At 37.0% G+C, this 25,329-nt stretch overlaps 1 protein-coding gene across 1 annotated transcript; it reads left to right on the plus strand.

Moving 5' to 3' along the window:
- Positions 1-93: 93 nt before the first annotated feature.
- On the plus strand, positions 94-25,266 carry bach2a (BTB and CNC homology 1, basic leucine zipper transcription factor 2a). The gene is made up of 5 exons (XM_084096371.1): positions 94-300; positions 12,962-13,215; positions 15,518-16,936; positions 22,520-22,726; positions 22,831-25,266. Exons 2-5 carry the CDS (start codon positions 12,976-12,978, stop codon positions 23,257-23,259), a joined length of 2,295 nt encoding a protein of 764 aa, XP_083952497.1. The 5' UTR covers positions 94-300; positions 12,962-12,975; the 3' UTR covers positions 23,260-25,266.
- The last annotated feature ends 63 nt before the right edge of the window (positions 25,267-25,329 follow it).

A 25,329-nucleotide genomic window follows, 5' to 3' on the forward strand; every position in this document is an offset into this window, starting at 1 on the left:
CTCGTGCCATATTTTATCTCTTTACCATGGGCGCATCGCCATGACGTCATCGCCCCAATGTCAACAATGTAGCAATTTAGAGGAGGCGCGTGCTGGAAATGCCACAATCAGCAAAGAGCAAAGCAAAAGCACGCGGTCTCAAATGTAATCCAACATAGATTGAGACAGTGAACACACCATTCCTCCTGCTTCAAAGACACCGTGCACGCTCGCTCCTTCAGCTGTTAACGAAGCGCGAAGAAGAGACCATGTGAAAGCGTCTTGCAGAATATCTTCGTGCAGGAACGACTGAAAGTTTAGGTAAGTGAACCTGCTCTTTACAGCTTATGTCTGTTTTGGTGTGAGCGTCTTGTCGATAAGAGTGAGTTGATTGTGGTACCAGAAGAGGAGGCAATGTCTCAGCACAGCGAGAAAGCTTACGTCAACGTTTTCGGACCGTACAGTGAGTCAAAGGAGCTGCACTGACATTTTTAGGTCTGGAGGTTTCGTGCTGCGTTTTGTCACTATTAGATGGATGGCAGCAGGCACGACTTTGGGTTGGACTGACTGAGACAAAAGGAAACAGTGATTCAGAAAGACCACATTTAATACCATTTTGTGTGTTCACATCTATCTGTCTATCTACAGTATCTGTCTATCTATTTATCTGTCTATCTAATGCAGTCATGCAAAGGCAAAATGTTGTATTTATCACAGCCAGGGTTATTATAGTTAACTAAAACCATAGAAAAACATTTCCTTGCTTGCAATAAAATTAACGTTAACTGAAATAAAATGCAATATAAAAATATATCATATTTTATTTCAGCTAGTTTCCAAGGCAAGACTTTCTAATTTTCATTTTGTTTAACTTGATGTACTAAAACAACTAAAACTGAAGTAAAAACTAATACAGCTATATAGAAATTAAAAAAACTAATAAACATGACAAAATACTCAATAACAGGACATTAACTAAAATTACAACAGAAAATATAAATAAAAACTATAATAGTATCTATCTATTCTATTCTATTTATCTTACTGAAATCATAATCTTAGACTAAAAACATTCTCAAAATTAGGGAAACAGATTGAAAAATTTATATCAGGTAAATCAAAATTAAGTCACAGAACTTTTTTCCACAGTGTTTGTGTAGTTTACTCCGTTTTAACTTTGCTGTATTTAAAATTGGACTAATGTTGACGTTTCTCAAACCAATCAATTATCTAGAAATTGTCATGTCTTTAAATAGAGGTGTTATGACTTTGGGGGGAAGTAAAGATCAACTGATAACCAAGTACCAGTAATTCAAATGCGAAAGTAAATCAAGAAATTATAGATTTGATTGTTCCTTAAAGTTTCTTATACTTTATAATTTATAGACAGCTTATACTTAAATACTTTTTTAATTGTGGGGATGATGAAACTACATTAAAAAAAATGAGGTATTGCATCATTATGTTGTACTGAAAGAAGAAGTGTGCGAGGGCATTGGTTGGTGGCTTTATGAAACTATCAGCCTGCCGAAACAAGCTTGTGTTTGTTGCTTTCTTATTACAATATTTTGAACTGCACCAGACCAGTTTTAAAACCCGTGCTACAGAATCTCTTCTGAAATATCATCTTTATCTCATCCATTATTTCATATGAAACCAATTGTGTTGCACCACATAGACCCAGATTTGATGTGTTTTTGATTAAGCAGGGAGGGTATGAGATTCGGTTATGGGTGGATGAAGTGTTTGTGGGTTTATGGTTTACATCCTGTGAGAAGAGATGTTTACAGGTCTTTGTGGTGAAGAAAAGACAGTAGCAAATTTCCTGTGTTCACTGTGGAAATTTTCACCAGATTCTAGAAATATTCAGATTTATTATATAGATAGATTTAACACCTTTACCTTATAACTTAGATTTGCATAGGAAAGCACTATCTCTCTGACACTTACCTACATCTTTATTTAGAGCTGTGACCGAGTGTGGTAATGATGAGGAATCTTGGTCTTAAAGTGATAATGAGATTCAACTACACATCAGTACCAATTATCACTGATGATCAGTGCTCTCAGGATATTTATGACAGCAAAGATCTGGCTTATAGGACTTGGATCTATTTTAGTGTTCTTCCTTATTTTTTTCCTCCAAAACCTTTGCAATTCCCATTTACAATCTAAAAAGTGTTTAGACAGAAAATATCAATGGCCACAGCCTAATCAATGCCTCGTCTTCACTTTTGACTATGCAGAAACATCTCCTTAGTCATGTAACAGCGGTTTGTTCTTCTGATGAAAGCACCTGTTTTGTCAGCGGTTGCGGGTTTGTCGCTTATCACCGGTTGAGAAACAGATGCTAGTTGTCTTCTGTTTGTTTTGCAACATAACAGATGTTTCTTCATTGACTGACTGAAAACTGCTTCTGTAATAGTCTGATAAAGCAAACAGAATTCCGGTTCTGTGTCATGAAATGCTTGAGTCACCATATACGTGACCTTTAGTATATTCAGCAGTTAAAGCTGCAATATTTCTCAATTTAAGAGCTGTACACACTCAGCATCTCAGATGCATATTTAGTTTTGAGATGAAATAATCATACCCGAAATGACTTGCTATACAGTCTCAAGTGTTCTCATTGTTTTTTGTGGCTGCTACAGGGTTTCTGAGTGGTTGTTTTATGGTTGGTTAGCCCATTTCAAAACCGCCCTCTTTCAATGTATGTCTGTGAGAAGTTTTAGCCCGTTTTGTCTGATCGCTTTGAATTAACAAACACACTACTGTGTGTGCATGTCAATTTCATTCAATGTCTGCACCATCAAACCACTGAATGATGTGTTCAGAGTTTTGTTTTTGCTCATTTAGTTTCAGTTCGGCTGAATGCATGTGTAATTTTCACCACAATATTGCTAAGTCATTTGTAAGCCCCTTCTGTACCCTAATATATTGTGTTTAAAGCAGTTCACACAGCTAATAATGAAGTGCCAGGTCATGATATGATAATATTAATGCCTCTAATGCTCATACGGAGCAAAGGGTGAAAGAAACAGAGCTGGAATGCACTTGGCCACAGCTGTCATTTATTAACTGTGTGGACTTGTTGAACTCATTGAGTACTGATTAACTTCCTGTTGGACAGCTATAGTGTTAGTCTGAGAGATCGACTCAATCCAAGAGAATACAAACACAGCTAATGGGGCCATTAGGAGATTCCCTTTGTGGTCAAGTAATAATATGGGAAATGTTGTTACTGATACTGAACCGGCAAAATGTCACACTTCCACTTTCAAAACTCAGTCAGAAGTATTCCACCCCCCCCCCCCCCCCCCCCCCCAAAAAAATTCCCAATACATTCAGCATCTGGCTCAGATTCGCCATCTCAAACATATTCTCAAAACTATAATTTTCAACATCTTCAAAATCAATATTTTGATCACTGACTGCTTCTTCACCAGATCCACCATTAAGTGACAGTGACTAATAATTGATTTTGTTCAGTACTTGTTCTGCAATAAATCACTGAGCCATTTCAAGCTTTGCTGATTATACTTTCTATTCTTTTGTTTTCTGCCTGCAGTAACAATGAGTGAAAAATCACTTCATCATTGTGTATCAGACATTGCCACCTTGGGGAATAAAGGTGGATTGCACTTATTCAGTCATCAAAGATTAAATTATTGTTGTGCAGAAAAAATATACTTGCACTGTTACACACCTCGGGTCAATAGCGACCCTATACAATTTTCACAAAAATTGAATGGGATAACAGGCATTCTTTTCTAATGTTCTTGTTTTTTTCTTGTTATATTGTTTATAGTGAATTGATTGAGGAATCCCATGGCTCGAATTACGGCGTGGGGTACGATTGCGGGTATTGCGCATAATTCTAATCATTCCCTAATGCACCCCTGATGCACATTACCGCAGTCAGCATGCCAATTGCACACTCCCTCAAAACTTGCAACATCTGTGGCATTGTGCTGTGTGATAAAACTGCACATTTTAGAGTGGCCTTGTGGCCTTTTATTGTGGACAGCCTAAGGCACACCTGTGTAATAATCATGCTGTCTAATCAGCATCTTGATATGCCACACCTGTGAGGTGGATGGATTACCTCGGCAAAGAAGAAGTGCTCACTAACACAGATTTAGACAGATTTGTGAACAATATTTGAGAGAAATAGGCCTTTTGTGTATAGAAAAAGTCTTAGATCTTTGAGTACAGCTCATGAAAAATGGGGGCAAAAACAAAAGTGTTACATTTATAATTTTGTTCAGTGTATTTAATATTGAGTGATTTAATGGAATGTATAGAGTATATTCATTTTCTTAAAATACTGCAAGAGTGACATTTTAGTGGTGCAGAATAATAGTCGGTAGAGTAACATTTCTTTACGAGATGTTTTTGCATATTTGACAAAAGATCCCCAAGACGGTTCTATATGTTACCAAGCATTTTATGAAATTATGCATATCTCAGCCATTGCAGCTTCAGTCTGCAAATCCAAATGTATAGCCTCCAGATGCATTCATGCTGAAGTAGCATGCACAAATCTCCAGCTACACCCCCATCTCATATCTATTATTCCTTTGAATATAAGTGTCACGATGCTTACCACTGCGTTTTTTTTGTATTTTACCGGAATCTTCCGCTTTGACAGACAGATGAAAGAGGAGTTGTGACTCTTATCCTCTGTTTGAAGTAGGTCATCAGCTGACTTAGGTAAAAGTAACACAGCTGAATATGAATGCAGGAAACTAGCTGCATAGTAAGCAGTAAACAACACGCATGGGTTTCAGTATGACATGTGGGTTGCATTTAACCTCATAAACTCTTTGGTCGTGCTCTCTATGACATGTGCGGTTCATACCGTTCTCATAGTTTTTATTATAGTAGTTCAGTTAAGGTACAAGATGCATACTGTATTGTGAATGTCATCACAGCTAAAGAACATTGTTTGTTATGTGCAGCACAATGTACAGCTGTATTGAAAAATCAACTTCCAGGACCGGAACTATCCATTTCATAATGTGTAATTTGATCATGAATATCCTGGATTTCAATGAATTTTGTTACCTCTTTTGTTGCTTTATTTTGCTTTGACTGACTTAAAGTGAGTGGTCCAGTTATGCTCTCGCTGCAGACTGAGACGTACCTCAGGCGAGATGTGATGTCAGTGGTTCAGCTGAAATAAGAGAGGAGAAGACGACATCCTAGAAAATGAAGTGACAGGAAAGAAAGGTCATTCCCAGTGGATTGATATACTTGTGCTTTATTTAGGAAAGATCTATTGAAATGACAACAGTGGACTTCAGCTCAACTTCAGGGCGGTGATTCTAAATGTCATTGTAATATTGCTTTCTGCAGTTTAAGGAGCATAATTGAGTCCTGGAAACGGGAATGCTTCCGAGATTGTAATTACAACAGGGAATTTCTCATGAATTAAGACCTTAATTAATCAGATAGTTTTGCCCAATTAGTGACAAAAGCATGACAATACAAAAAAAAAAGGAAATAAATCAAAATACCATTTCAGGACACTACTTAACATGGTTCATAATATCGTTCTTGCAAACATTTTGCCTTGTCACGTCATTAATTAGTACAGAAACTGATTTTATCTCAAAAATAATTTTATTAAATTATCTCAACGTTTGTTGTCTTGACATGCCTTTGTTGTCTTACATGGATAAAAAGTAGTAAACTGTCTTCAAATGTGTGTTTATGTTCCTCATCAAATTTGTAGAGCATGAGGAAATTTTAATGAGCGCTCAAACCTTTCAGCGTTTGCTTTTTTCCCCAATTCCTCCTTTTTGATGTTTCACGATCACTTTGTGAGATCACAGCCACATTAAATCTTCAGAGCTTTTCAATGTGTCCTATAGAATAGATGGTTAATAATTTCTTTCGAGCTATTTGAAGCCATAGTACTTGTGTGATATTCTTCTGAAATGTATGATATTTTACTGTAGTGAGCAAATCAGGTGCAAGTGCAACCTGCTGGCTGAACCATCAGTCACCCTCAGATGGGTACTGCCTCTCATGCTGGCCTCAATTACCATCTGTTTAGAAAGGATGTCCAGGACTTGGTCATGCTGACATGCCATCTATACTATATGCGAGTGACATGACGTGACAAAACTAGCATGCTCCAGTTACAATCAAGTAGTGTGAAGTCAAACTGCAAAAGCACAGTCTAGGCAGCTGTGTTCAATACAGTGTATTGTTGTGTTGTCAAGCATTGCTCATAGTGTAGATAAGTTCCTATAGGCAACAAGAAAAAATGAATATATATGAAGTTATGAATACTTTTTTGACTACTAAAATGGATTAAAAAAAATGCTGTTCTTTTGAACTTTCTATTCATCAAAGATTCTTTAAAAAAAGTGATTGGTGTTGACAAAAATATTGAGCAGCACAACTGTTTTGATGATAAGCAATACCTACATTTTAAATAAAATATATTAACATTGATCAAATAAATGCAGCCTTGGTGAGCATACATCTTTTTATGAAAACATTTTCAAAAACATAAAATCTTTGAACAAAAGTTTATAGATCTATATAAATGTAGTACTTTTAACTGGAGTTTTTATTGTGTTTAACATTGCATTTAGACATTTTCAATATACTTTGCTTGGATGTTGTTGTTTTTTTGGTTGGATGGTTTTTGGATGGTTGAAGTGATATGATGGCATTAAATAACCCTTTTATGCCATTTAACAGCACATAAATTGATATTGAATAATAGCCGCTTTCCGACCGGAGGAACCTTTTCACAGTTCCTAGAACTATTGGCTAAAGTACCCGTCGGCGTGTTCGCACCACCGGAACTAGGAACGATTTTAGTACTAGGAACTCCGTTTGGAGGAACTAATTTAGGTCCTACTTCAGAGTAGGGTCTAAACCAGCACTATAGGAACTACCCGTGACGTTAGTGTTCGCTGATTGACCGAACGCACGCGGAGCACCAGCACCCGCCATTTTTAAAACGGCTAGAATGTAAACACACAGATTATAGCCTATATATTTACTCCATAAACTAACTATAAAACATGGAAAACAGTGATAGATGGGTCTCTAAACCTTTATGCTGAAGAGAAAATCCAACGCAACTTTGAGGGGACCAAGTCAAACATGATTATGTTTATCTGCCCAGCTAGCAACACTGGACATCAACCACACGGCATAGGCTAATAACCTTTTTTTTTCATATACTGTCTACTTTCTATAACAGTTCTATCTAATAACATGTTAGACAGATCGCTAACTAATAAACACAGAGAATGCGAGCATTATTTGCTCTGGCGTTCTCAGCGCCGCCAAAATAAAGGTCCGTCGCGCCGTCAAAATAAAAGTCACCGTGCTTGCGTCACTCCCTTACCCCTCCTACCAGTTCCTATGGCCATTTGGCCAGTGCGAACGCAAACAGCAAAACCGAGTTTGGGGGAGAGTAGTTCTTAGAACTGTTTAGAAGTGGACAGTTCCTAGAACTAAGTTCCTGTAACTACTTGGTCGGAAAGCGGCTATTGACTAAGTTCTTAAATATATTGATGTATCTCTTTCTAAATAATTAGTTCTGACTCTGTTTTAATTGTATAAATCACATTTGAAGCCATTGTAAACTGTTAGCAGTTAATCTATGTGCCTAACACCCCTTATTTATGGTAAATTTATTGTAATGCACGCACTCATTACTTTAGTTTAAAATAATGTTTTAATGCCTAGCTCATGACCATCTTCTGATTGTATAATGTACTGCTTGTACTAAAGTATGTTTATGCACCTCACTGTGAGCTTCTGTATATATTTATAGTTTGCTTGCTGTGTTTTTGTGTCACGGTTGCCTCTGCCCATATTAAAGACAGTTATGAGTCACTTCTCACTTCAATCTGAGAAATGATGATTCATTCAAGCTCTAGCAACCAGTGCCCAAAATACTCTGGCATTGAGTCACCCCCTATCTTTGCACTGGAAAGCCTGCTTAGGAATGCCCTGATTGACTTGAGGAGTGATATTTCAGCTGTTTAGCTAACACCTCTTTGCCTTTCAATGAACAACTATATTTTGCATAACTGTAGTTTATTTAAATAGGCCTATGTGAAATGGCACAAGTGTATTTACTCACTCCATTTTGACTTTTCATTGGCATTTTGTGTCCAACTTGCATCGGGACCTGAAGCAAGGTAGATGTGAACGCAATCGTGAATGCATTGTGGGACATTTCCCACGGAGTACCAAAAAATAGCTTGCATTTTTTCAATGAGATCCATTCTTTCAAACACCATTTGTTCACGTCCTTTATCCAGGCTTGTGAATATGACAGTGACCCTCTGAAAGAGAGACAGCTAACCTTATTTTGAGCACAATAGCTCATTGTTGAAACTAATGATGTCATTGTTGAATCTCCTACTGGAAAATCCCCCCAAGATGAGCTCTTATCTGAGGTGTGTTGTGTCATTCTGCTTGGTTCTGTGTGGTTTTCTCTACTGACCTGCAGGTTTAAAAGCATCAGCCAGCAGGCAGCACTGCATCGCTGCTCCTGCAACCTGCCACGTCCTGCTACAGAAACCATGAGCTCATGGAATCTGCAGATAGCGGTTAGCCTATATATTTTACGAGGATATGCTCAAGTATTCATCAACCGTTCTCAGCACGAGAGCATCGGACAGGCGTAGAGAATCCTATCCAATAACTGTCATGGAAATTCATTGGTCAAGTTGTACAGTAACTTGCTTTGGATACAGGTTTCTAAAGAACATTTAATCATATTAAAGTTGTTGACTCATAGTTTCTCTTTTTTCCGCATGGTAAACTATCTCACCATCTCGTAAGCTTTTATTTTTTTACAAGACAGCACTCATATTATTCTCAGAAAGCTCTTCAGTGGTTGGAACTGAAAGAAGAGCTGCTGTAATCAGGTCAGTATGAAATTAGGCCAGGCTTCTCTTGGTGGTCATAACGGCCATATTACCCCCTGAAGTAGGAGGCCTTGAATTATATGTACTTTTTAATTAATGTCTTGGTGATTGTGTGGAAAATGGGGTCACCGCGTTTGTGCTGTGTAATCAATTATTTAATGTTTTTACATGTGGGATCTAATGGACTTCTTTTCTTGAACTTAATTTTTGTTGAGTTTAAATTAGAAACACTAAAACACATTGCAAGTAATCGGACTTACTGTTTTGTCTGGCGGGCGATTAACTTTTTCATAAACTTATGTTGAAGTAGAGCTTTTATCAGAGCTTGTTTATGTTTTAGACATGTCAAGTTGCAATACTGAACACAGGACCACATGGAAATGCCAAAAAAAAACCTAAACCAACCGCGTTGACCTGACTGCATTATATGCCTAGTGCTACGGTACACGGATCTATTCAGAATTACTAAACACAGCAACATGCACATAATAGATAAAAACATTGTCCTGAATTTGTACATTGTAGCCTACAGAATATCACAGAGCTCGTGTTTTAAAGCTAAACACTCACTGGAATGAATAATTCACTGAAAACTGTCCATCAAGTCACTGTTTTCTCTGCCATCACTGATGAAATAAGCCTGTTTTTCTTTAAATTAGCGCTGTTTTGGACTGATTGATTGAATGTATTTGCTTACTGGATAATTGGACTAAAAACTTTCCCGGAGTGAAACCGAAGTGAAGTCGGGTTAAGGGGTTAGAATAGAAATGTCTGCCTACCACGGTTGCAGGTGCTTGCGCCATTTTAGATGCTCAGTGTGATAAACTCATGACTCCCAATATCATCTAACTGCATGAGGTAAATTACGTTAATGACGCAGTTTCGTGTGCTTCATTAAGTTATTTGCGTTAAATTATTTTAATTAAGGAATCACATTAACGTGTTAACATTGACAGCCCTATTAGGAATCTGAGCCATAGAATATCAGAGATACTTGCGAGTTCTTTTGACTTGAACCAATAAGCAACCACAAAGGAATACCCTCGAAACAACAAAGCAATGTGCTTAAAAACACTCAGAACACACTAACACTATGGTGGCATGTTACTCCACTCGCATTTTCTTCAGAAAATTTGAAATGTAGTTTTTGAAAATAATTGTGCTTTAAATAAATGTCTAAAGTCTGTATATAATAAATTCTGCTTATTTATTCCGATTTTTACATTTTATACAAGGGCGCGGGAAGATGTTTTAGGTTGGGGGGGTGCTGTTTTTTTTATGGGTCACCACTTTTGAATAAGAAACCATATCAAGTCTATAAAACTCGCCAAAACTCTGTGAAACACAAGTGTATCGGTGACATAAACAGCATAGCTACACACACCCGGATATTTGACCGCACATCACATTTTTGACTTAGCCTACTGATTCAATCGTAATGCAACGAACCGGTCTACGGGACATAAACTAAGCCTTTAAATAAAAGGGTTATTGAACTGTTTATTGTCATATACAATAAAATAGCCTGCACAGCAACAGGAAATAGAAATGAACACAAAAAACCTACCTAGTGCCTACCTTACACAACACTGACGGTGGACTTGCGCTCAGGAGTAGTGCAGACATATTCTTTCTACGGACAGACAATATGACGTCACACTCTGCGCATGTGTTTTAAAAAACATAATTTAACACATGAATAACACTTTTTTTTAATAGCCCACTTAATAATTGTAAATGAAATTTGCTACTGCATCCCTACTTCTCGCGCCCCGATTTCTATCTACATTTTATCTAATTACTGTGTACATGCTCATGACAGTATTTTCCATCAAATAAATTATTACTCCATAATATAAAGCCATATTGGTTTGGGCAGTGGATCTAGGTCGGGGAATTAGGGGCTTTTTTCTAATTATATTTCAATTCAGTCTGGAGGAATAGAAAGGGAATAGGCTAGTTCTGTAGCAGAGACCACAATGGTCTGTTTCCACAGCGACCATTACGCCTAGTTTTGCACTTGAATGAGTTTACAGTGGATCACTTTTCTAGGAGTAATTTATCTTTTGATAACATATTTCATTGTACTGTTTGTGCAGCAATAACAATGCACCTTGAGCTCCATTGTGAAAACACTCATCTGTATTATAGTCATGGTTGTCTGACATAGTCATGCATCTATGTCGATGATGAAACATGCTGTAATTCCCTCTGTTTATGGTATTTTTCCTTTTCAGAGCGGCATCTCTGAATGAATTGACATGGTGTTGATATCTCATTAGTGTGGGCAGAGCAAGGGAATGACAGCTGCTATCAGACATTTTTCTCTGTATGTGGCTCTGTATGTGATTTATTGGGAAATGTGTTAATGATTCACAAGCTGATGTTGAGATTACCAAAGTCAAGATGCAGAAATATGCTGTGAAAAATGCTGTGTTAGAGTGAGCAAATGCTATTCAACAGCTCATCTTCACTAGACTGGTTCAAAATAATTGGAATATCCCCCTTTCTAGTTCCTCCTTTCAACTTGTCAATACATCTAGGAATGAACTGAATAAAGTGGGATAACAGAGAGAAACCATATCTAGTTTTGTAGAATCGCTAAATCAATCTGGATCGGGTCTTCTATTATCCTCAAGGGGTTTATTTTGCATTATTAACAGGCTGAATGTAAATATTCTCAATTATGATATGACTTCTTATCAAATAATGTTGTTGAAATTCTCGTACACTATAAAAAATATATATATTTTCATGATTTATCACAAAAAAATTATATTTTGTCAAATCAACGTAGATAATTTATGTGGCTCAGATAACAATATTTTGAGTAATCTCCATTGTACTAGCTAAAAAATTTTAATTTCAGTTTCAAAATTTAAGGCAACCAGGTTACTTACTTTTTTAAGTTTGGCTAAACCACCAATATTTTTTTACAGAGTTTTATCTTACTTATAGATTAGCTTTCGCTTAGAAAATAAAATAAATAGTACAATATAATTGCACAATATAAATGTATATGTATTAATCTGCAATCCAAGTTTATTATTTGGATTAGTTTAACATATTTAACTAATGTAACATTCTTTACATGATGTAATTTTAATGTAACACAAATTTTGTGTTATCCGTGTTTTCATTTTGGGTTTCTAACCATCATTAAAAGGTTTATGCTCACCATATAATCATAATTAATACTGATACTTATTCAAAAGTTTTGGGACAGTAAGATTTCTTTGTTATTGATGTTGAAAGAAATACACACTTGTTTAGAAAAAGTGACAGTAAAGACTTTTATGTTGATACATAAAAAATTACTACTCTTCGAAATTTCCCATAAATGAATTTCACTTGATGTTTGGATCTGATTATTTTGGAGCTCACAGAAGACATTTGACTTCAAGTTGGTGTGAATGAAACGTTTTTTTTTTTTTTAAGCAATGTCAATGTTATCATCTTAAAAATTGGACCAGCAGGAATAGTGCAACAGAGGCTACCACTATTGCAACCTGGTCTTGCAAAATAGGCTCATATGCTTTTGCCATTATATGGCCATGCAGAGCCATCATTAGACTCCTTTGAGATGGCTGCCCATATACCCTATATACACTTACATTTTTTTACAGTTGGCAACACATTTTCGGCTTTCTATATGTAGCAACTGCCCTGTGAAGTAATCATCTATCCTTATTTATGAGCTTCAGAGTGCTTGTTTGACATATTCTGTCATTATTTTTGAGACCATTGCCCTTGTTAAAACATTTGCTGTTTATGTGCAACTACGTCCTCTTTGAAACTCTACTAGCTGTCTTGTTACTTTGGGAAATCACATATCAAAGTTCTAATTATCAGTCCACTTTTGGAGCTGACACATGCTGCTAATTGGTCATCAGCTTGAATTGAGACATATCTGTGCACTTGCATCAGCAATTGTGATATAATTATTTAAATGTTTGTGCTATGCATTCCTCCCTTGCAGTAGCTTTCATCAAACTTGCAATTAATAATTTTTGAAACCTGAATAATGTGAAGTCGCGTAACCCGTTTTGTCGATTTGCTTTGGTCCCCAGGCTCTGAGCAAGGGATGTCTACAGAGAAGCCTGAAGCTCCCATGTATGTGTATGAGTCGACGGTGCATTGTGCCAACATCCTCCTGTGCCTGAATGAACAGCGGAAGCAGGACGTCCTGTGTGATGTGACAGTACTGGTGGAGGGGAGGGAGATCCGTGCCCACAAGGCAGTGCTGGCAGCTTGTAGCCAGTATTTCTCCCTGCTGCTCAGGGGCCAGACCGAACATGAGCCGGTCATCAACCTGCCACAGAAGGTGAGTGTCCTCATTTGGCAGAGGTACAAAATCAGAATACATTAACAGCCGGCAAGGATACACCTAAATGACCTGCACTGAAAACCTCACGTTTTTTATTTTTTAAAAGAAATTAATACTTTCATCCAGCAAGGACACGTAAATAGATAAAAAGAAAAGGCAGTAAAGACATTTATAATATTACAAGTGTTTTTAAAAAAGCTTTCTATTCATCAAAGAATCTTGAAAAGAAAAATCCCACAAGAAAATTAAGCAGTGCAACATTGAGAGTAGTAATATTCTTATGAATGGTAATAGAAATATTCTTATGAACACCAAATCAGCATATTAGAATGATTTCTGAAGGATAATTTGACACTAGAGACTGGAGTAGGCTACTAATGAATGCTGAAAATTCAGCTTGGCATCACAGGAATAAATTACATTTCAAAATATATTAAAATAATAAATGTAATAATATTTCACAATATTTCTGTTTTTCCTGTAATTTTGATTAATAGATTTCTCTTTTAGGAATGTTGTGTTTCAACAACAAGTGTTTTATTGTACCGATAGATAGAGCAGTCTGGCAGGAATGTGTCAGTGGAGAAAACATGTTTCATCATCTGCAGCTTTGAGTTGATATAATTGCTTATGTTGTTGTGTTTGCCAGGAGTGTTAGCAGAGTTCCCTCTCCGAACTTCACTGTGCTTGATAAAGTATGATTTATTCATGGTTGATTCTCTGTGTTGTATACTTTAGGTGCTTTGCGATTTTCAAAAGCTCAAACTTGTATTACAATATCCCAGATATGTCAGAAGGCCCCCCATTTGCCTCTACTTATATATTAATAATCGTTCATCTTCAAAACACTTAATGTCAGATTGTATTCTGTAATGACCAGGAAATTGGCTTCATATCTCATTCTCTCCTCAGAGTCATGCTGAGCTGCTGCTCTCTTGCTTTATAGTGTGGAGTCTTTGCTTTCTGCTTTGTGTGTATGCGTCCCTGCCTGCTGCCCTCATTAGGATTGCTGGTTATAACATTAAAGGAGTCTCATATGGCGCTTGGCTTCCATAAAGACATGCTTCTGCAGGCGGCAGCTGCTGATGCCAGCTGAAAATAGATCTACAGAATGCTCAGCATTTGCCCCCCCCAAGCTTTTCTATTTATTAGCAGCTCTGGGAGGACTCACTGAATGTCTGGGGGAGCTGTATTTTCAGCAGGATGACTTTCTATTTTAAAGATGATGTTCTTGATGTAGTATCGCTGCCCCAAGCATTCGTGGATACCTGCGAGAGCGATAGTGTGATTGAAAGTGATGAGAAGGGCGATTTATTTTTGTTCCTGAAACTATGCGGTTCACTTCATTTTATTACATGACATAAAGCTTGTAAGACCTTGATAGGAAGCTCACACACTTTATAGACACAGTTGCTTTTTTTATTTCATTTGAGGATAAGCATTTTTGGTCATTTGTGGTCAAAACATGCCTTTTGACTGTGTAGCCTTTCTGAATATAAAGAAGATATCATGGGGTTCATAAAAGGGGTTTCCTTCCTTACACTTTTTGAAATGCGGGTTTCAGTTGCAAAGAGATTACAAAAATCTTTTTATTTTTTAATATATTTTACCGTTCAAAAGTTTGGGGTCAGTACAATTTTTTTTTTTTTTTATATTGAAAAGTTACACAGGAATAAATTACATTTTAATATATAAAAAATAGAAAACATATTTAACTGTATTTTTCATCAAATAAATGCATCCATAAGAGACTTCTTTCAAAAACTTACTGACTTCACACTTTTGTGTGGTTGTCTATAAATATCAATCGATATTAATTTGTGTATGCTCATTTCCTTATTTTTTTACATTACACCTGTCATCATCCAACACTCACTTAATTGTTCAAAATGGTAATTTAATAACAGTTAAATATAATCTTTAGCAAATCTCAAAATAAACTTCTATTTTTCATACTGTACATTAGAATGTTATGATGACGAAGTTCATGTTTGCATTTAAAATCATTTTAGATTTTTGTGTTCTTTTTTAATGTATTGTTTTAGACAATGTAGTATTAAAAAATATGTCTGCCATTAATTAGAAATATCATTGCATCACTATTACTTTAAGGTCTTAAAGGTACAGTTGTAAAACAGCATTTTGTAGTTCTAGGGATCATAAAGAGGGTGAAGAATGTGTGGAAATGATGGCAAGAAACCTTGTGTAACAATATAAGTGGTCTTTGGGGAACAAATAAAATGTTATTATTGAAATACTACTGAGGACCATGAAATATTGTATTGTTTTCTTTCTATAGATCACGGAGAAAGGCTTTGCCCCGCTGTTGCAGTTTGCTTACACAGCCAAGCTGCTGCTCAACAGGGACAACATCCAGGATGTCATGTGCTGTGCAGAATTCCTGGGGATGCACAACCTCGAAGACTCCTGCTTCCACTTCCTACAGGCCCAGATGAAAGGTGAGGTTGATGGCATGCACACCAGCCAGAGTCCCCCATCAGAGGACGGAAACGTGCGACCGAGTGACTCCAAACCTCCACTGTTCGGATCAAGGCTGCACCCTGAAACTGAGCAATTGAAAGTCACCGACAACCTCCATCTTCCAACCTTCGACCTCCCTCGTTATCCCAAATATAGAAAGTACCATCAGGTTCATGCCAAGCACAACTCAACCACCTCCTCACACAGCAGTACCTCAAGCTTTCTTGGCTCCTTGCAGGATACCGTCACCAGCAGCAATGCCCGGGGCCTGGATCTTTCAAAGGTGAAGGCAGAGCCAGCCAGTGGAGAAGTCTGTGTACCACTAGAATTGTCTGAGTTGGAGCAGGATGGTCTGGGTAGGGGTAAAGGTTGTGAGATAGAGATGGACATGGAAATGGAGTTTGAAGGAAGGCAACTTAGTTCAACACCCACTGAATTGCCTGTGAGCAAAAGTTCACCAGTGTGCCTACGCTCCCTTGTTAAAAAGGAAGTCACTTCTTCTAATCATTATCTTACCACTGATCTGCAACCTGCCAGCAAAACCTCTCCGTTTCGAGAACAAGAAGTTGCTCCGGGTGACTTCCAAAAGAATTATCAGGCTTTTGTCGGTGGACTTGATGTGATGTCTTCAAAGAAGGCTGAGAAATTAACTGATGGGGTGTCGTTTTCCTTCGAGAGGATCTGTTCGCAGGAAGCTGAACAGGAGAGTGACCGAAAAAGCGTCATCTTTTCCTCTCGGACCTCCCACCATCTGGTGGCACCTGCACACTCCTATCCGGGTGAGAGCTGTTTGGGACAGGAAACCCCGGAAGACCTATGGGCAGGTTCCAGCCAGTCATTCCCCTGCTCCCAAACACTGTCCCCTACTTCTGTCTCCCAAGAGCCCCCGTTGCCCTACCGCCGGCACCTAAAGAGCAGCTGTCCTGTGCCCATTAAAATGTGTCCCCGCTCGTCTCGTGCCGAAATTCACATCAGAACCTCCAGCTCTTGCTCTTCCTACTCCTACGCTGAGGATGGCAGTGGAGGATCTCCCTCCAGCCTGCCCCAGTTTGAGCTCTCTACCTCTCCTTGTTCCACCATGGCGAGATGCCTGGCGCTCGAACACCGGGAGCATAGCACGTCGGGGACACCAAAGATCAAGTGCGAGAAGTCTTATGACACTAATTCCAGTGATGAATCTGGATCTTTTTCTGATGGAGATAGTGAATTGTTTCCCACCAAAGAGCGCAGTCAAGAGGTTGGTATACACTTTGGAAAAATTTGTTTCACTTCATTGATTCTTTTTTTATTTATAACATATTTTTATTGGAAAACTTGGAGGCTAACAAGAAAATATCCAAAGAAAATACATTTTATATTTTAACTACTCTCCCCACCCACCCTCAGCATCCAAAAAATCAATTACACAGTTAAAGAAGTTATTATACAAAAGCTAAGACAGACATATCCACATATTTTCAAATACAAAAGCACAACATATATACACATATCAATCAGTGGAGTGAGCGGTATCTAATATTGCCTGTGTTGATTTTTGTTTTTTTCCAGAAAATGTAAAATAAGATCCCACATTTTATGGTAGTCTTTTAGTTTGCCCTTTATATACGGTAGGTTATTCTTTCCAATGCAATACAATGTGACAGATCTTTCAACCATTGATCAATGGATGGACCTTCTATGTTCTTCCAGTAAAATGCTACTAAACCTCTTACAAGAACTAGACAAATGCCAATAATTTTAGTTACCTGATAATGATAAACTTACAGGAACCCAAAGCACATATTTCAGGGGTCATTAGAATTGGTTTTGAGATAATTGAGGAAATTAGTGGTGTCACTTTTGCCAGAATCCCTTTGTTGATTCTGTTTTCCAAATAATTAACAATAAATAGAAATTAAAACTTGCGGTGTAGTAGCACAATTAATCAAAATAAAACCAAATATATTTAATATTTGTAATATTGCAATCACAATTTTTATCAGAAATAACACAATTAGATTTTTTTTTTCATTCCTCAAAATTATGCAACCTTGTTGCAGTGGTTAGCGCACTTGCTGTCGACATTTGAGCTTTTGATAGGCACAAATGCAAATCTAATACTTAATCCCATTAAAAAGCAAAATCTTCATGAATAAATACGAAAAATGTAATCATTGCAAAACATTCCCACATGATTCCCCAGCTTCTGAGATTGAGAATAAACCTGCAGGAACTTGGCAAACACTGGAGGGTTGCCATGGCAATAAGCTCTGAGCCATTCTTGTTCCTTAGGTCTCAATGACATAATTGTTCCTCCTCCTGACAACACTGACACATTGCCAGTTCAAGAATCTGTGTATGATAATTTGCTGTCTCATTCAAATCTCGTTTGATTTTTGAGGACCCAATTTGTCAGTTTACAAGTGACTACAGAGATAATGCATTTTTATGGGATTCTCAGATACATCCCAGATATTTACACAGCAGCATTATGAAACTGATAGCTTCAGATTCTACAATCTTATTGGATGACCTTTCTAAGCCACTGCAAAATGGCTGATACTGTATATTCACAGCTGTGACCAACAATTAGTTCTATATTAATGTGCCAAGTTTCTGCATTCCCAAAAATCTATAAAACAAGATAAATTTACTTAAAGCCAAACTGAATAAGATATACAAGTACTGCAAGTTACATAATCAGATTACTGAAATCAAGGAATGAATAAAGTAATTAAATCTCACCGATGTGATTAGAATGTTCGGCGCATCAAACAGACTATATAAATTGACAATGTCTTTTATTCATATCAGATACACATTGTGTAGGTATTAGGTAACTATAAAATTGACTATTTCTTCTCCCAATTTTTATTTTGATGGCTGCAACAGACTCCAAAAAAGTTGGGACAGAGGCACGTTTACCGCCGTTTCACATCACCTTTCCTTTAATTACACTTCTTAAATGTTTATCAATTGAGGATACTAATTGTTGCAGTTTTGAATGAGGATTTTTTGCCCAATTTTGCCTGATATAAGACAGCTGCTCAACAGTCCGTGGTCATTGTTGTCTGATCATACATTTTCAATAGGAGACAGATCTGGACTGCAGGCAGGCAGTCAAGCACATCCGTTCTAGGGTGTAGAGTGTCTAGAAACCACTCTGTTGTAGCATGTGCAGAATGAGGTCTGGCATTGTCTTGCTTCCCGGGAAAGATGTCATCTTGATGGTAGTATATGTCTCTGTACAATCCCAGTAAACAGTATGTCTCCACATCAGTGTTACCTTCACACATATGCAAGTCTCACATGCCGTTTGCACTGATGCATCCCCATATAATGACAGATGTTTGCTTTTGCATCTGTCGCTGATGAAAGTCAGATTGGTCCCTTTCATCTTTGGGACTGAGAACTTGATGTCCGTTTTTTTCCAAAAACAAGTTGAAACGTGGACTCATCTGACCACAGCACACATTTCCACTGTCTTTTAGACCATCTGAGATTAGCTCGGGCCCAGAGAACTCGGCAGCATCTCTGCATTGAACAGATGTTTCTCCTTGCGTAACAGAGATTTGAGTTGCACTTCTTGATGCAGCGGCAGACTGTGTTAAGTGGCAATAGTTTTCCAAAGTACTCCCAAGCACATGTGGCTTTATTTGACATAGTAGCATAATGGTTTCTCATGTAATGTGCGGGACTCTTAGGTCACGCACATTCAACAGAGGCTTCCTGCCTTTCCCTATACGGACTGAGATTTCTCTGGATTCCCTGAATCTTTTCACAATATTATGTATGGTAGATGATGAAAGACCTAAATACTTTGCAATCTTGCATTGAGAAATGTGATTTTTAAATTGTTTGGCAATTCTCTCTTGATATTTGGCACAAAGTGGTGAGCCGTGACCCATCTTTGCATGCAGTCTTTGGTGGATGCTTATTTTATACCAAAACACGTTACCTTCACCTATTACTAGTTTTTCTGCTACAGTAATTGTGGACTGTTTCAAAGCGGTTTAACTTGGATATTCTAGAATCTTTTCACTTTTATTTGACCTCTGTCCCAACTTTTTTGGAGTGTGTTGTACAAAATACAATTAAATTGGCCCGTGACAACATTGGACATTTTTTTCTTTGTACTTTTATCAGTTAAATAAAGGTTAAAGAGAATCAACAAATCGCAGATTCTTGATTTTATTACATTTTACATGTATATATAAATTACTGCACTTTTTGTAGAGAGAATGGAAAGGCTTAGCACCAAACACTAGTCCCAAACAGAGGAATGAACAAACTTCTTGCGGTGTGTAGATCCAAAAAACTCAAATATCTAAAAAAAGATCCGCACACGAAAATTTGCCAAAAACCTCACAAGATTTTATTGTCCAGATGCCACAAATAAAGTGCAAGGTGCACAAAACATTTTCGGGTTCAACCCTTCATCAGTGCCAGGTTTCTCCACGGTGCGGTCATTTACAAGCTTATTACCGTAATCAATATAATATTGAATCTGACTTTATCCCATATAAAAATAATTACATGAATAGCCTACATAATCATACATATACTGTACATTATAACAATAATTCTACTGTATTCAAAACTTTGAAAATTCTAAAGACATGACCATAAATATTCTTGTTCTCATTATTGAATATCACAAAAAAAGTACCATTATAACAGGGTTCACCAATCTCGGTCCTGGAGGGCCGCTGTCCTGCAGAGTTTAGCTCCAACCAGCTCCAACACACCTGTTTGAACGTTTCTAGTATGCCTAGTGAGACCTTGATTAGCTGGTTCAGGTGTGTTTAATTGGGGTTGGAGCTAAACTCTGCAGGACAGCGGCCCTCCAGGACCGAGATTGGTGAACCCTGCATTATAATATGAATACACAAGTCACATAATTGGACATTGAAATACATAATGGTTACATGATTTTTATTATCTATCTCACTGTGTAAATCGACAGATGCACATTGCATGAGATAATTCCTCATTCATGCCCAAAGTATATATGGGATAAAGTCAGATTCCAGGATATTATATTGATTATGGTAATAAGCTTGTAAATGATGTATGCTTGGAAACACTTGACACTGATGAAGGTATGAACCCGAAAACATTTTGTGCACTTTTGCACTTTATTTGTGGCCTCTAGCCAATAAAATCTTGTGAGCTTTTTGGACAATTTTCTGATTTTTAACTTTTTGTAAAATGGAAAAAATAATATATTATTTTATAAAAAAGATATATTCTCTGAAAACAAGTCTTAATGTCTTAAGGAGTGTTGCTTCTTAAGTAAATTTATCAAGTTTGGGGTGTTATTAGATTTTTTTAACTTTAAATTATTTATTATAATTTCCAATAATAATAAACGTTAACTATTATACAATAGTACATATCCACAACACTGATAATACCATGCTACTATTTGATGTTTTTTTTTTTATTAGTCACAACTAAAAGGAAAATGAGGTTAAAACAAAATGCAAAATTTCAGCCCAATATAGTGTAGAAATCTCTGCTGAAACAATCTTTCTATAGCCGTCTTTATTTTGCCCTTCACTCAAAGCTCCCAGCTGCAGGTCCCCAGACAGAAGTGGGGCAGCGGCCCCCAGGCTCCCATCTGATGATGGGCCGCTTCACCTCACTGGCTAACAGATGAGCCCTACTTCACAGTACGAGTGTCTTCTCCCAGAAATGACCTGACTTCAGAGAGAAGGAGAGGAGAAAACATGCCTGTGCTGCTGGAAGCCTAATCTGTCATTCTAGCCTTATTACAGAGCTCTCTGTAGTAGAGTGGTTAAATATAGACCTCCATTTTACACAGACTGAGCAGTGGCACAAGGTCACAGCAGAGAGAGGGAGTATTCGTCATGGTGAACACTATGACGGACTCCCTCGGCAGAGTTTTAAGTCAGGTGTCATCTCTGTCATTGCACTGAAACAAGAATACATGTTGCTCTATTTACAGAATTTTAATTGAACCGTTATGTGTCCTGTACGCATCTTCATTTGCATGACATTTGTGGAGCTGTACTGTGATTGGCTGAACAATCTAAAGCCAGTAAAATCAAGCTCATTAAAAAATACATTAAAAACTGTAAAAAAAAAAAACAAAAAAAAAAAAAATATATATATATATATATATATATATATATATATATATATGTATATATATGTATATGTGTGTGTTTTCTATTTTAATATATTTTTAAATGTATTTATTAATTCCTGTTATGGTTAAGCTGCATTTTCAGCATCATTACTCCAGTCTTGAGTGTCACATGATCCTCCAGAAATCATTCTAATATGCTGACATTCCTTCTTATTATCAGTGCTGAAAATAGTGGCGCTAACTTAATATTTTTGTGGAAACCGACCCCTTTTTTTCCCCAGTAAAATCTTACTGACCCCGAAACTTTTGAGTGGTAGTGTACCTAAAATCATTTATTATGTGTAAAAGACCAAATATTTTGACACAAAGACTCATCTGATATCGAATAATTTTAGCGTCATATAGCATTTATGTGAAAATCTTTCAAGAATTTTACTAATAACTAATATATATTCTGATATTCTTCATACTCTGATAATTTCTTCCTAAACTTTTGTTTTTTTGATAAGTTTGCTCATTTTAGCCGACGAGGCCTTTACTATCAGTGCTCTGAACACAAATAAAAAAACACTTCATACAAGTTAGATGGCAGTGTCATCTAGTGGTGAAGCACCATACATTCTGTAAAGGATGTGTTTTGTAATTTGTTTACATTTGCTTTTTCTTGTATATTAAGTAGCATGTTGCAATAAATGCATCTAACTATAATGCTCTGTACACTTGCAGGTGAAACTGCCTTTCTCAGTCGACCAGATCACAGAGCTTCCACGCAACGACTTTCAGCTGATGATAAAGATGCATAAACTGACCACGGATCAGCTAGACTTCATCCACGACATGAGACGCCGAGGTAAAAACCGCGTCGCAGCTCAGCGCTGCAGGAAAAGAAAGCTGGACTGCATCCAGAACCTGGAGCGTGAGATTCACAAACTGGTAGGCGACACCAGAAACAACCCTACAGTGTTTGCTTGCGCACACCACCAGAATCTAGATTTTTCTGTCCACCTTCATTACAGTGTGTGCTTCTCCTCCATTAGGTCTGCGAGAGACAGAAGCTCCTAACCGAACGTAGCCATTTGAAGACCTGCATGGGGGAGCTGTGGGAAAACTTCTCCTTTCTGTCGCAGGAGGTGTGCAGGGAGGAACAACGGAGTCCGGATCAGTCTCTATCTCTGTATAATCTACAACAAGACCCAGTTTTATCCGGCTCAACCGGTACAGACCTTAGAATCTCTCCCAGTTCCACCAGTATAGACATCACCCTCACCTCACATGGCAACGTGGTGTCGTCCCCTGACTGTCACACCATAGCTGAACCTTCACACCCACACCTTAGAGTGGACCGAGAGGCTGTGCCGCCCCAGGACACTGAGCCCTCCCAGACGGGCAGCTCAAGTGTGACATTTGATTTTTGCCAGGAAATGACCGTGAAGTGTACGACAGAAGAGCTCCCTGAGAGGAACTGAGTTTGGTAAACTGCATTTTTATCTTTTAACATGAGTATTTGGTCAATACATGTAAATGTTACTTTTTTATTTTCTTTTTTTGCTAATGTTGTTTTATTTTTTTATTTATTTTAGGGAACTGTTCTGTTTTCATGGTGCACCTTATGTGTTTTTGCTTGTGTGTGCACATGGATGTGTTCTCATACATACTGTATAGGATGCTAAAATAATTTCTTTTTTGAATATTACTTTCCTTTCATTCATATATACAGTTCTCAGATTTATCTCAGGAATTTCAAACTTAGTTTTGGTGGCAAGGCAACTTCAAATCAAGCAGAATATGCAAATATAATATTGAGTGTTTGAAAGTTGTTTGTACCTATTGTGCATTCAAGCATTCCTAATGTGCATAAAGAAAAAACGAAATTGAATAACAGAGAAACTAAACAGCTTCTCACCTGAATTTGCAAGAAGCCAAGCAATCTGTTTTTCAGCACTGAGAAATGACCATCTGATCTCTTTCTTTCTCTACAAAATGTCAGAATAGATCATAAAGCAATCCAGTCAGGATTGACGATTAGCTGCCTATATGTGATTGTCCCCTCAAATATTTTGTGATGAAGCACCATTTGATACGGTCCAGATTTTTTCTACAGATTTTTTCGAAACTCAGTTTTCTAGACTGTTAACATGTTTGATAAGGGATGTCTGTTGTATATAAAACTCTCATTAGTAAAAGCAAACATTAATAAATTAACCATTCTGACCTTGTACATTTTGGCAGCTCACATTTAGATCTCTCTGATCTGTTTTGATTCCTTCAGGGCGTTACGCACATTATCCTTTTACTGTTGTCAGATATCAAAGCAAATCAATATTATTTTTCTCTCTTATGTTTGGGTTATATATTTTAAGCGGGGTGGGCCTTTATCATTTTGTAAATGTTAAAAAATGTGTACACTTAACCACACTCCACTCCCGGTGTTTAATTATTTTCCTGGTCCTAATGCTTTCACCGTTAAAAGATTCGCATACAGTCCAATTCAATTCAGTGTAATTATAACACTTTTACATGTTTGATTTAATAACATGAGGTGAAAGTTCAAGCCTTAAGGTGACAACAGTTGGAAAAATCTCATTGCTGCATTACATTGTTGTTGCTTTAAGTGACTCGCATCTATATCGTCACATTACTATAGTTCAAAGGTTAGATGGGGTATATGTTTTAATTAAGTCTATTTACTTCAAATTATTGTGAACTGCATGACTTTAATGAGAGATAAGACATGATTAAAGCTGATCTTTTTATATTTTGTTCGAAAAATGATCGATCTGATCGAACATGTCACATGTTAGCTTAAGTCTGTATTGGGCAAAAATCAAATAGATTTGGCCTTTAAAAAATGTTATATTGTCATGTGGGTTCATTTGTGCACCATAAACGACGACACTCAAATAATTGACTGTCAAGAATTCAAATATGACTTCATAATGTTTACAAATTACCAGATTAAATTCTGAAGAATTCTGTGCATATTCAGATTTCTTTTTAAATTATATATATATATATATATATATAATATATTTCTCATGACCTTTGAATTTGGATAAAGCATTTTATCATGGCTTTGTTATATGATGCATCACAGTTGAATAGTTGTAATAAGGGCAAATATGAATATTCATTTATTAGTTTACATACAGTAGGGAGAGTTTTGGACATTCACAGATCTACCTGTAAAATCGATATACCTCTCGTCTCGCAGAACTGGTTTACAACCTTTTTAAAAGACGTTTTACAATCATTTCTTTTATGTATATTTTGTATGTATTGTACATATTCTGTTTATAGTTACAGTTTTTGTGGGATTCTTTGAAAATGATTTTTTTTTTGCTTTCTCTTGTTAATCAAATCTTGAAAAGTTGTGACCTCAATGTTCATGATCTGTATTTGTTACATTCTTGAATGTGTCCACATTGAATTTGTCTACTAGGATATTAAATAAATTGCCAAGCATGTTTTATGCAGATTGAATGCGTTTTGCATCATTTGCTCTTAGGAGTATAATATTTGCATGATCTGTATTCACC

Source organism: Abramis brama, assembly GCF_963993115.1.
Source record: "Abramis brama genome assembly, chromosome: 21".
NCBI lineage: Eukaryota > Metazoa > Chordata > Actinopteri > Cypriniformes > Leuciscidae > Abramis > Abramis brama.

Bases quoted from the DNA above. Each gene is read 5' to 3' on its own strand.
- bach2a (XM_084096371.1), top strand. From the start codon at position 12,976: ATGTCTACAGAGAAGCCTGAAGCTCCCATGTATGTGTATGAGTCGACG. The intron at 13,216-15,517 runs GTGAGTGTCCTC...TTCTTTCTATAG, and splicing joins TCATCAACCTGCCACAGAAG to ATCACGGAGAAAGGCTTTGC. The intron at 16,937-22,519 runs GTTGGTATACAC...GTACACTTGCAG, and splicing joins CCAAAGAGCGCAGTCAAGAG to GTGAAACTGCCTTTCTCAGT.